This window comes from Globicephala melas, chromosome 18 (assembly GCF_963455315.2).
Source record: "Globicephala melas chromosome 18, mGloMel1.2, whole genome shotgun sequence".
Classification (NCBI taxonomy): Eukaryota; Metazoa; Chordata; class Mammalia; order Artiodactyla; family Delphinidae; genus Globicephala; species Globicephala melas.
This window is the reverse complement of record NC_083331.1, coordinates 20434199-20447024: the sequence shown is the minus strand read 5'-3', so window position 1 is coordinate 20447024 and position 12826 is coordinate 20434199. Positions and strand designations below refer to the sequence as shown.

Sequence of the window (12826 nt, the reverse complement as noted above, 5' to 3'; positions counted from 1 at the left end):
CCGCACCATGCATCCTCCTGCCTCCTGCTTCCATGACTCAGATGCACGCTCTGCCTTGGATGTCCTTCCTCTCTAGTGAATTTCTAATCCTGAGAACAAGTCCCAGTTCAAGCATCATTTTTCTGACCCATGCAGTATATTAATCATTATTGCTACACTTGCTTCTAACCTGTTTCCCAGAGCTTTTCATGGAGTTGATGTGCATGTCTCTCTGCCTACCTTGTGCCCTTGGACAGAGTCCATAGACCATATTCATCTCAGTGCTTTCACGGGTCAGCAGAGTGCCCAGTACATACTGGGCATCTAGCAAATGAAAGAGTAGAGTCATAGATGAAACGAACAGAATGATTTTCTCCCAGGAAAAGCAAGGAGAAAGTCAAGATGGGAAATGCTTAGTCTGGGCCCAGAGATGGGACCAAAATTCTAAGGAATAACGAGTACAAATGGGATAAGTTCCAGTTAGATTTTCAAAATATTACTAGTTTGGAAAAAGGCCTGAGGTTTGATCATATCATTTATGTCATAACCGGCTTGTTTCCTAACAGCATGTGCATTAAGTTACCAGCATTTACTATACCATGTAAGAATTTCTGCCTAGTCCGCTCATTAAGAGATGGTGGGTTAGTGTTTGTTTCATCAGGTCACGTCCATAAATAACCTGAGAAACAGACTAGGTTTAATCTTCCAGCAGCCTCACTCATCTCAGGACCAAACTCTCACTTCCCTTTGCCAGGAGGCCCAGGCTGCTTTGTTGACTCTCTCCAGTGGACAGGAGCAGTGCTTTCAAGCCACTCCTTGAGTGAGGGAAGAAAATGGTGCAGAGGAGAAGCTCATCTTTATACAAAAGTCTATTCATGCAAATATAAAAGGCCACAAAGGAACAGGGAAACTTAGACACAGAACATCCTGGAGGCAGCTGACTGCATTCAGGGGTCTGAGAATAGCCCCTCATGGTGGCACACAGCGCTAGGGAGCACAGAGTCGTCCTTCTGCCACCTCAAGGGAGATGTGGAGGTTTAAAAGGAATCAGACACCTGCTTGTAAGGACATCAGAAAAACAAAGGGAAGAAAGGCAAAAATTTAGGTTGGAGACTCCAGTCTAGAAAGTCCACCAAGCACCAAATGTAGATTCCAAACTGAAAACAAAAATCAATTTGGCTTGTGTCTTCCTAGGATTTTCCTTGTGAGATAATCGTTCCTTATCATGAAACATGTTTTGGGGGGACTGTGCTATTATTAAATGGAACCCTGCAGACAAGATCCCAGTATCTCTGGTGTTTGCACACCACGCGGTGCTGAGAAGCCCTCCGTCAAAATGAAATGGCCCCGTGAGCTCCAGCTTAAGCCAGGGCCTCATCCAACAGCAGGCGATGGGTGGGGTGTGGGGCTGGAGAAGCTGTGATTATGACTTGTGTGATTTCCTGCCGTCAAACACTTGTGTTATTTCTTTAACGTGTGACCCAGAGGGACATACCTCAGTGTTTTGTTTTTCAGGGACCTATCCCCAGCTCACCGTCCACAGCCTGTTTGATCTGGGGAGAATTCCCTCCGTGGCCTGCCTCAGACTCTCGATTCATCTGTTGGAGTCTGACTATTGTGGCTGTCTGCTGGCAGCCTGCTTGCCTCAGGCTTTTGTCTCCAAACTTAGACACGTGCAATTTGCCACCTTTCCAATCTGAGAATGATTTCCAGGCTACTGACGGGGAAAGGGAGGTTTAAGCTTTCATTTGTTTTTAGAGGGAAAAATGACATGCCATTTATTGTCCAGATAAATGACCAAATTAGCACATCTGTGAAACCCAATGAAACAAATTCCAGCTAGAACTGGCTCTAAATTTATTAGATCTGTTCATGTGTGGCATACAGAGAAAAAAAAATATCCTTCTGGTGGCATTTACATAATTGTCAGTCATTTCATCACCTTTCACAGTAATGTATTTCTCTGTCCATTTTCTTATAGGCACAATTCTTATAGAGTAAAGACACATGAGAAATATGACTTATTTACCAGGTAGAGACACAGCAGCAAACTAGCCCTTATCATATATATACTAGCCTTAAACTATGATGTTGGGTCACATTTTTATAAAACTTCCAGAACGAAGATCATATTACAAAGTGATTTTCAGATATTATGAAATTCAAAATAGAATAGAGTTGGCCTGAGTTTTCTTTTCTATTTTTTTTTTTTTTTTTTTTTTTGCAGTACGCGGGCCTCTCACTGTTGTGGCCTCTCCCGTTGCGGAGCACAGGCTCCGGACGCGCAGGCTCAGCGGCCATGGCTCACGGGCCCAGCCGCTCCGCGGCGTGTGGGATCTTCCCGGACCGGGACACGAACCCGCCTCCCCTGCAGCCACAGGCAGACTCTCAACCACTGCGCCACCAGGGAAGCCCCCCTGATTTTCCTTTTAAAGTCACTAAAATAGAAAATATCAAAGATAATTTCATCTTCAAACCCATGAGTCAATGTAACTGTTGCAACTAAAAAGACTTTTGCTTTGGTTTTTAAAGCAATCAGTACCAAAAGCCAGTCTGTTAAGAACTAAAAACACACGTGAAAGAAAATAGAGAGTAGTTCAGAAATCGTTTCTACAAATACACCAGTGAGAACAGCCCTTAGGAACTTTCAGTGATGTTCTAGATACATGCAGTGAAATAGAGGCTAAAGTTTCTTTAGCTCTGGAGTTTTCTGTGCCAGAGAAGCCTTATGACATCTGCCTTCAATCATTAAACAGATCCCAGTTGAGAAAGGAGTAATGGAGCATCATACTTGATAAAGCAAATGTAAATCAGGTAGTTAAATTGATTATGATCATTTCTGATCACCCGACATCACCTGGAGACACTGACATGATTACTCCAAGGACCATTATAAATATTACGATCTGCAGACAGTGGCCTGGGAATAAAGCGGCAGTGCTTAGGGACAAACCCTTGTCTCTGCCATTACCTTGTTAGACATAATGTAATGTGACATATGGTTTCTCGGGCTTCCTTCCAGGTAGAAAAATGAATTAAGTCACACTAACATAGGTTCTAATTAAGGAATGGAAGACTTCTGCCTGGTCAGAGCTATCAGTAAAGGGGGAAAGAGCAAAGCATGTAAAAGTAAACCAGTTCATGCTTACAGATTTGCTGTCTAGACTTCTTCCCAGGCTCATGCTTTTGTACCCAAAATTGTTTACTTTTCTCACCATTTATTTTCTATTTGTATATCTTATTATATTCTACTATTGCTTAAATAATATGGCCACATAGCTCTCACATTAATCAATTTTATGTTTGACTCGAAAAGGTATCTAAAGTTCTCTGTTAAGGAAGTAGCAGGAAATTCTGCTTTTGGTCATGACAGAATAACAGGGACCAGTTTACCTTTCTGCCTTAAACACATAAAGCACAGTGAAAAACTATGAAACGATGTTCAGACATTGGGCAACAGGAAGCACAAAACAGTGGTCCCCGAGAGAAGGGAAACAAATGTGGTAAACCCTAGGATTGTCCCAGATTATTGCATGGAGAGTTTCCAGGCTGCAGTGCAGGGAGAGAGAACTCAAACAGCATGACAGTGACCCTGAGCCAAGTGGACAGGGTTGAGAACTTAAGGAAGCCAGGGCGCTAGAATGTGTGGGGCAGAATAGCAGGGAGAAGAGAGCTGCCCGGAGAGGACAGTCATCTAGAAAGAAAGCTCCCGCGATCTTCAGAGGGTTTGCCTCAAGGGTTCAGCTGAGTGCTACTTGGAGCATTCATGTGAGGAAATTACCAGAGGCTGGGAAAAGAACTTTCAGAAATGAATGGGCAGAACAATGCTTGGAGTTCACACAGGGGCTGGCATAAATTTGGTCCCTACCAGGCAGAGTGGAAAAATCTCATGATATATGGAGCATCAAGTAAAGTACTCAGAAGAGATTATCTCAATATTGAGAGACAAAATTAGCTCGAGATTAATTAAGATTTTAAGTAAGCCCCCAAAGGATCAAATTGTGCTTAAGTAACTTAACTGCATCCCAGGACAAAAGTCAAGAATATTTAAAGGAATACAGAAATATCTAGCACACAGCAAGGTAAAATTCACAGTGCCTCACATACTATGAAAAATCAGTAGGCATGCAAAGAAGTAGAAAAGTATGACCCATAATGAAGACAAAAATCAGTTAATAGAAACAGACCCAGAAATAACAGTTATTACAATTATATTCTATATGTTCAAGCGTGTTACGGAAAGACGTAGAGGAGATGTCAAAAAGACCCACATCAAATTTCTATACACGAAAACTATTATGTCGGAGATAAAAAAGTATACACCAAATGGAATTAATGGTAGACATTGTAGAAGAAGGGAGTGGTGAATTTAAGACAAGGCAATAGAAATGATCCCAAATGAAAGAGAGACAGGAAAAAAAGAAATATAAAGGAAAAAGATGATTTGAGCATCAGCGAATTTTGGGACAACTTCAGATGACCAAATAAATGTGTACCTGGAGTTCCCAAAAAACTAGAGGGTGGGTACAGGAGTCATATTTGAAGAAATAAAGGCCAAGATTTTTCCAAATTTGGTGAAAACTGTAAGCCCACAGATTCAAGAAGCTCAAGAAACCTCAAGCACAAGAAACACCAAAGCACATCATAACCAAATTACTTAAAATGAGTGATAAAGAGAAAATCTTAAAAGAAGCCAGAGGAAAAAAGACATATTACATACAGAGGAACAAAGACAGGAATGACAACAGATTATCATTGGAAATGATGCAAGCTAGAAGAGAGTGAATACATCTTCAAAATAGCGAAAGAAAAAACTATCAACCTAGAATTGTACACTCAGATAAAATACCTTTCAAAAATGAAAATATAATAAAGATATTCTCAGACAGACAGAAGCTGAAATAATTCCTCGCCAACAGATGGCGCACTGCTAGAAATATTTCAAGTAGAAGGCAAATGACATCAGATCGAAATCTGTATCTACACCATGGGAAGAAGAGAACCTGAAATGACAGATAGGTAGGTAAATATAGCATATTCCCCCCCTTATTCTGAAAGCCCCTTTAAAAGATAAGTGACTGTATTTACACAAATCAGTTAAAAGTTAAAGGATGGAAAAAAATGTGCCACGCTAAACTAACCAAGAAGAAGCAGGACTGGCTGTATTAATATCAGGAAAAATAGGTTTTAGAGAAAAGAATATTACCAGGCATAAACAGGGTCACTCCATAATGAAAAAGGGTGATTCATTAAGAGAACATAACAATCTAAAACACTGACGAACCTAATAACAGAGTTTCAAAGTACCTGAAACAGAACTGTCAGAACTGAATGGAAGAAAAAAATAAAGCAGGACTGCTCTGCCAACATTCCTTTGGTTTTAAGTTTAGCTTAAAATATAGTTTTATCAAATTAAATCACAACTCTGAAATTTGCAAGTATTTTTCTAGATGAAGAATACATTCAATAAAATGTCATTCCCCCGGGTTGCATTACCTTCTCATTAACTGCCAAACCAAGGCCAATGTCAGGGTGCGGTTTCCTTCATTGAGATCTTGGCCCCCAATGCCCACCAGGGAAAATTTCGCTTGATTCTTCCCCAGTTCCACTGCATAGTTACAGTTCTCAAGCTGTTAATGAGCGGGAAGGGAAACAATCTAATGTCAGCATCTCGATGATGATAAATACCCGAGAAAATAAGATAATAAAGACACGAAATGAAACAATAAGGTGAGATTGATTGATCTCTCCAGCCTTGCCTGGTTCTGCAATTCTAGGATGCTAAGTTAGTCAAATGATTTTCTGTCTTTTCTTCAATGGAACCCCTCACTCCCACCAAAAACATATTCATAGTGTACTTTAAGGGCAAAACCAAAATGAATTATGATGATGAACATTTTCATGGCTACATCACACTACAGAACTAGACAGCCGTACTAAGTGACCTGTCTATAATGTTCCTAAAATAGCTGAATTCATAGAGATTGACATAGAACATCTGAATTCTCCATCCTACACGCACACGGTAGACCGACATGTGGGACAGGTATTCCTGTGGCTGTGACGCATGCATCATTGGGTCACAGGCATGAGAAATGGTGGGAAATGTTCGTGCCAACCCCGTGGCTGCTTTTACAAAACAATGTGTTCCCATTACATTGACACTAGACATACTATTTGTACAAGTCAAACTGTTAGTACAAGGCTTCGATTCTTTAGAAAATTAGAATGATGATCTTGCTGGGGCAAAAGCAACCCTGCAGCTCTGCTTGCTCTAATTATCTTAATTAGAATTTTTACATCATGAAGTTTAAAGACATCCAACATGGAATTATAACTAAGTAATCAACTGAAATAATGAACTCACTTTAATAAAACCATTCAGGTTTCTGATTGCAGTACTCTAATTTAATCCATGGATAAACAGTTATCTAAGTCTGGCCTCCTGATAAAGTATTCACAAGGTACTCTTGCAGGCTTATGACTTCAACTGCCTACCAGAACATCAGCAGAGTCATTGTTTGGGATTTCCCTGGTGGCGCAGTGGTTAAGAATCCGCCTGCCAATGCAGGGGACACAAGTTTGAGCCCTGGTCTGGAAGATGCCACATGCCGCGGAGCAGCTAAGCCTGTGCGCCACAACTACTGAGCCTGTGCTCTAGAGCCCGCGAGCCACAACTACTGAGCCCATGTGCCACAACTACTGAAGCCCATGCACCTAAAGCCCGAGCTCCGCAACAAGAGAAACCACTGCAATGAGAAGCCTGCGCAACGCAATGAAGAGTAGCCCCTACTCGATGCAACTAGAGAAAGCCCACATGCGGCAACGAAGACCCAACGCAACCAAAAAAAAAAAAAAAAAAGAGTCATTGTTTACCTTCTTCATATTGCCCCCCAGTTTGGGGTATGGTGGTTTGTTCACTCTATTCCAATCAACAGGGACTCTAATCTTTTCATAGAGCTGGAAGATGACCAGGGCATCTGATAAGTCACTGAACAAAAACAAACACAAAAGAATTCTCAGATACTCAGCATTTATGAAGCTCCTGCGGCGGGCCAGGCAATTCCTTATATATTAGCTCAAGGAACATTCCCAGCAATTGGCAACACTGGCATCAGTAGCTCCATCTTTAGAGGTGAAGAAACCTCGACTCAGAGAAAGGGAGGGAATTGACTGGAGGTCTCCCCCAGGTGTGACCACCTTTGCCCCTTCAGCAGAAACACGCAGCCTCCAGAAAAAGAAATACGGCTCTAACAAATGGCATAGGAGATACAGCCACAAACTGAACATTTACTGTTTGGCCTGCTTCTGAGCAGATCTTGGGTTTACAACAGGGATTCCATGTGTCCTTTTGCTGCTGGGTTATGATTTTTGTACTAAATACACAGCAAGGTTGGTGTATGGAAGTGAGTTTCTTCACATCTGCTGCTCAACGTGGCATTTCCCCCTTCTCACCGAGGTGCACACACTTTGTAAAGAGAATTGCACACCACAGTGGTGTTTGAAATCTTGGGGATCTTTCCAGGTCTTGGTACCTCATATTAGGGAAGAGTCTTCCAATATGCTTACCTGTACAAATGATTGACTCGAGGGCTTACACCCAAGGAGTTCATCCAGTTCCTAAATGTCCGCTCTTCTCTTGTCTCACCTAAATGAATGAAGACCAGTTATCGTTCACGTACCTAGAAAATATGCCTTTTTTTATGATCAAAGTTTAACTAAAGAAGCTGTAATAAACACTGAAAGTAGAAAAAAAAACCCTAATGGATTTGGATGAGGGTTGCTATTCTGTGTTAATTTTTTTTTTCCACTTCAATTCAATGAGTATCTCTAGAGCATCTATGAGTGGTGTGCAAGATCCTGTGTGGGGAAACTCTTCAGGGCTGTCCCTCAAAGGCTTACATTCTTTCTGGAAAAACAAGTATTTTAGGCATCAAAGAGGGATCATGCAAGCTGGAGGGCTAAAATATGAGGTAGATATTTATATTCGAGTTGAGGTAAAGGAGAGAATTTTATGGACTAAATTTGGAGGGAGCGCAATCTGAGCTTTACCTTAGAGGGTTAGTAAAATCTGGATACTAAAGAGGAAAGAGGAGAGGATCTGGGGGGATAAGTAAGGAGTGGAAGTAGGAGATTGTGTAAATATGAACACAAAGGGAGCGATAGGCAAGGTCTGTCTTAAAAACCATTAGGAACTGATTTTTCAGGGATCTGTGTTGTAGAGGCCACAGAGACAAGGCTGTCTAGTGGCTGGAAGCAGAATCAGGCATCTTCGGATGCCAGGTAGCAGATTTTGGTTGATATATTAGACAATGACAGTCACTACGGGGTTCTTTTTTTTATCACTATGATAAATTCTTGAGCAAGGCGGAGACGTAACGAAAGCAGCACTGTGATGTGCTCGGCAGCAGTGTGCAGAATTACTGAAAGGCAAAATGCATTTAAATGAAACACACAGAGGGGATAGTGTTTGACACCAGCACGTGGGCACATGCAAGTGCTTGATGGATGGAGGAGTAGGCCCCTAAGACCTAGTGAAATAGTTGTGTATGATTTAATAAGAGTCCGGAAGAGCCGAAAGGAAAAATAACGATCTAAAGGTCATTCTGGGGGAAGAATTATTAGTATCTGTTGATTCAAGAGATTTTGGCGGGAAGGAGAGGAAGATATCAAAGTGGAACCCGGAGTTTTGGTAACTGAAGGAAAAAAATGGTATGATTAATGGAAACGGAGAATTTCTAAAGGAGAGTAGATGGAATGGGGGCAGGGGGTAGAGGCAATGCGGGAAGGGGAAATGATCAATTCTGTCTTGTATATGCTGAATTTCAAGCGATAGCGATGGACCCAAATCTGGATGATCTAGAGGCAGCTAGAAACGGGTGATTAGAGGGCTTGACATACATATTTGGTAGTCAACAGAAGGCACAGACCCCTGACCACTGTTTATCAAATCATACAAATGCAGCAGCGTTGGAACACAGGTTGACTTTGCACTTCCAGCTACAGTAAAGCGCTGCAGAAAAGGATCAACCAATTCTTTAAATCTGGATTTTCTTCCTTTGGTGACATTCATTTATTATTACTTTTGTATTGATTTTCTGTCTCAATATCGGGACAATTCACGATGAAAAAAAGAAAAACATCTCTGGCACTATCACCTATTAGAACTTGACTAAAGCTGTGTGATTTTTTTGTCCAGTCTTAGGGCTTTAACCTCCTAAATGTAACGGTCATGGATTCTGCCTCAAAATCTTATTTTGTGGCCCCCATTATCCAAATCAAAGAAGCAAAACAAAAATTTCAGTGAGCATCTCTTAACATAAGTTAAATATCATTTTTAAATGATGCGTGGCTGCAATTTCTTGCCTCTGGGAATTAACACTCAGTCCATTAAGTACATAAATGAGGTTTTTGGAACTCAGGATTTATTTCATCTGATAATTAAATGCATTGTCTTCCCTAAAACATTTAATTCTGATAATGGATGAAGCCTATGTATAATGGATGTGATATAATGGTATTTGATTATTCCTGTTTGTCTGTAACTGACTTGATTCATCTATTTATTCTCTTTGTTATGTACCAGAGAATTGAGGACCTGTTTGCAAATCTTCCACGTGAGGGGCTTATGTTTGCGTAGGAGGTGATTTTGAATTGCCCTTTAACTAGAATTGTGACCGCTTTTCCGAACATTTAAGCAACCAATTTCCAGTTACCTTCAAGGGCCCCCCAGTCGATGTCCTGGTTCTCTGGTTTGTGCAGGGCAGGGTATCTGTTAAAGAGGTTGGCAATAAAAGCCAAGTTCAACTTGGGGTTCCCTCGGACAACATCTGTAGCTGTGACAAACTGCCGGCAGCCCAGCCTCTCCGCCTGCTGCAACATGCATTCTGCCCTCTGGATGTCATCCTTCTCCTGCAATGAAAAAGGACGGACGTCTCAAGGCTGGGTCAAAGCCTCTCTAGGCACAAAGTAGACATGGATAATAATATGAAAAAGAGATGGGAATCTTACTGAAACCCTTAGTATTCAACCTCAGATGGACACTTAAAACAGCAAATTATCACTTGTATTTGCCTGAACCAAAATCAGAAAGTCACAAGTAAAAGGAATCTCAGAAGTTAAGTAATCAAGTCCTTCCATCTTTATACAGAACGGAACCATTTCAGATGAACAGTTGGTTGTCTTGTCTTTAAAGAGATTCGGTAGATTCTACAGTTTTATCATTTAAGTTCATCTTAATTATTTTCAACCATTAGGTTTCCTTTTTATTATCTTCTTGCATAGACCTCATGAAAAATGTTCATTTATTAAGTAATAAATTATATTCCTATTTTCAGTTCATCAAAGCTATTTACATCGGCCAACAAGAACTTCTGATTGGTTTAACCGCCTTTCCCACACTGAGTTGGTGTACTTGCAGCTCAGACAAAATAAATTTAAGCTACACAGTGTCATCGATAAATATATAATATCTATTTGGCTTCTGCAGACTTCAGATTGAGGATCACTCCCTTAATGTATTAAAAGTCTATTCAAATAGTTCTAGAGAATCTCCAGTCATTTGTAAACAGACTCTTACCAGAAAACTAAAGTTTTGTTGAAATATGGTCCATTGCCCTTTAATGCTCTTAAAAGTGTATGAAACCACAAATTTTCAGACAACTGGAACTTATTAAAACTAGAATTATCTCTTAATATGATGCTTTGCTAGATAACACTATACATTTCAGAAGCTCTACTTCTCATGCAGGAATGAGTTAACTTTAATATTAACTCATTGGATTTAACTCTAATGATATGAAATGAGGCACAAGAATGGGTAAGGCAACTTCTCTACATCAATACTAAAGTGCTGGCAAAACTGAAGTTTTAATCGGACCCTTGTTGTGCCCTTTGTTTTCTTTTCTTTTTTTTTATACTGTATGGTTCTATTTATTTTTTTGGCAAAATCTTTTATTTTCTTTCCAAAGTTGTTTTTCTACATAAGATAAAAACATTCCATCAAGATTTTCTTTTGGATTGACCCACAGGATTTTTTTTCTTGAGGATTTCAACCATACTGATTTTCTAAGATTATTCTCTCTAAATCCTATCTGTGTCAGATAATGTGGCTGAACAACAGATGAGACAACTGTAAGAATAAATTTTTTTTTTGGATGACCACAACAAAAGCAACAATGATTGCAATTACCAAACACGAAACACACTCATACTATGTCATAATATTGACATTCAGTCCAGTAATCCTCCACCGTAACAGCTCCTTTACTTGCAGTGAAAATTGATTTGTATATTTTTTACACCTCTGAGTCCTTGTGGGATTTTTTTTTTATTCAAACAGAAAGTCACAAAAATTATAATCATCTTCATCAGTTCACTCAGTCCCATGTAATTTTTTTTTCATCTTGATCTTTTGTTAGTACTTTTATGAATTCATCAGTTTTCCATTAGAGTTCTGAAAACTCTTATTCATTCAGTTCAGCAGTATAGTCAGTTACCAGAAACCTGTACTTGTCAGAGTCGTTTCCATGAATTCCTTGAAGATGAAACCCTTTTATAGGAACATTTTTGCAAAAGCATCAGAGTACACCCAAAACTGTCTGTAAATGACAAAAGACTTAAAAATGACCACGGTTAAAGATTTGATGAAAGTTCATAATAATGCAATTGACAAGGAAATTTAGTTATTTCTGAGATATACATTTTAAAGTAATAACTAGAATTATGACTTATAACATTATACCAGAACATATAAGATTTTTAGAAATTTCATGTAATGTCTGAAACATTTATATTAATATATTTCCATACAAATAACCCAAAGAAAGTTTAGTATTAGTTGTTTTTTTGTTTGTTTATACTGCAGGTTCTTATTAGTCATCAATTTTATACACATCAGTGTATACATGTCAATCCCAATTGCCCAATTCAGCACACCACCATCCCCACCCCACCACGGTTTTCCACCCTTGGTGTCCATACGTTTGTTCTCTACATCTGTGTCTCAACTTCTGCCCTGCAAACCAGTTCATCTGTACCATTTTTCTAGGTTCCACATACATGCGTTAATATACAATATTTGTTTTTCTCTTTCTGACTTACTTCACTCTGTATGACAGTCTCTAGATTCATCCACATCTCAACAAATGACTCAATTTCGTTCCTTTTTATGGCTGAGTAACATTCCATTGTATATATGTACCACAACTTCTTTATCCATTCGTCTCTTGATGGGCATTTAGGTTGCTTCCATGACCTGACTATTGTAAATAGTGCTGCAATGAACACTGGGGTGCATGTGTCTTTTTGAATTATGGTTTTCTCTGGGTATATGCCCAGTAGTGAGACTGCTGGATCATATGGTAATTCTATTTTTAGTTTTTTAAGGAACCTCCATACTGTTCTCCATAGTCGCTGTATCAATTTACATTCCCACCAACAGTGCAGGACGGTTCCCTTTTCTCCACACCCTCTCCAGCATTTGTTGCTTGTAGATTTTCTGATGATGCCCATTCTAACTGGTGTGAGGTTATACTGCATTGTAGTTTTGATTTGCATTTCTCTAATGATTAGTGATGTTGAGCATCCTTTCATGTGGTTTTTACTCTTCAGTTTGTTAATATGGTGTATCACATTGATTGTTTTGCATGTATTGAAGAACCGTTGCATTCCTGCTATAAATCCCACTTGATCATGGTGTATGATCATTTTAATGTATTGTTGGATTCTGTTTCCTAGTATTTTGTTGAGGATTTTTGCATTATATTCATCAGTGATCTTAGTCTGTAATTTTCTTTTTTTGTAGTATCTTTGTCTGGTTTTGGTATCAGGGTGACTGTGGCCTCAT

The 12826-nt window shown here is 39.6% G+C and overlaps 1 protein-coding gene across 4 annotated transcripts in view; it reads right to left on the bottom strand.

Moving 5' to 3' along the window:
- The window catches only part of LCP1 (lymphocyte cytosolic protein 1), an 81268-nt gene that overhangs the window by 10607 nt on the left and 57835 nt on the right, over nt 1-12826 (bottom strand). For all 4 annotated transcript variants that reach the window (XM_060287807.2, XM_030882243.3, XM_060287809.2 and 1 more), the window contains 4 exons: nt 9696-9891; nt 7549-7627; nt 6856-6970; nt 5476-5609 (listed from right to left, as the gene is read on the bottom strand). In XM_060287807.2, the coding sequence (XP_060143790.1) occupies nt 5476-5609; nt 6856-6970; nt 7549-7627; nt 9696-9891 (524 nt within the window). The remainder of the gene's footprint in view (nt 1-5475; nt 5610-6855; nt 6971-7548; nt 7628-9695; nt 9892-12826) is intronic.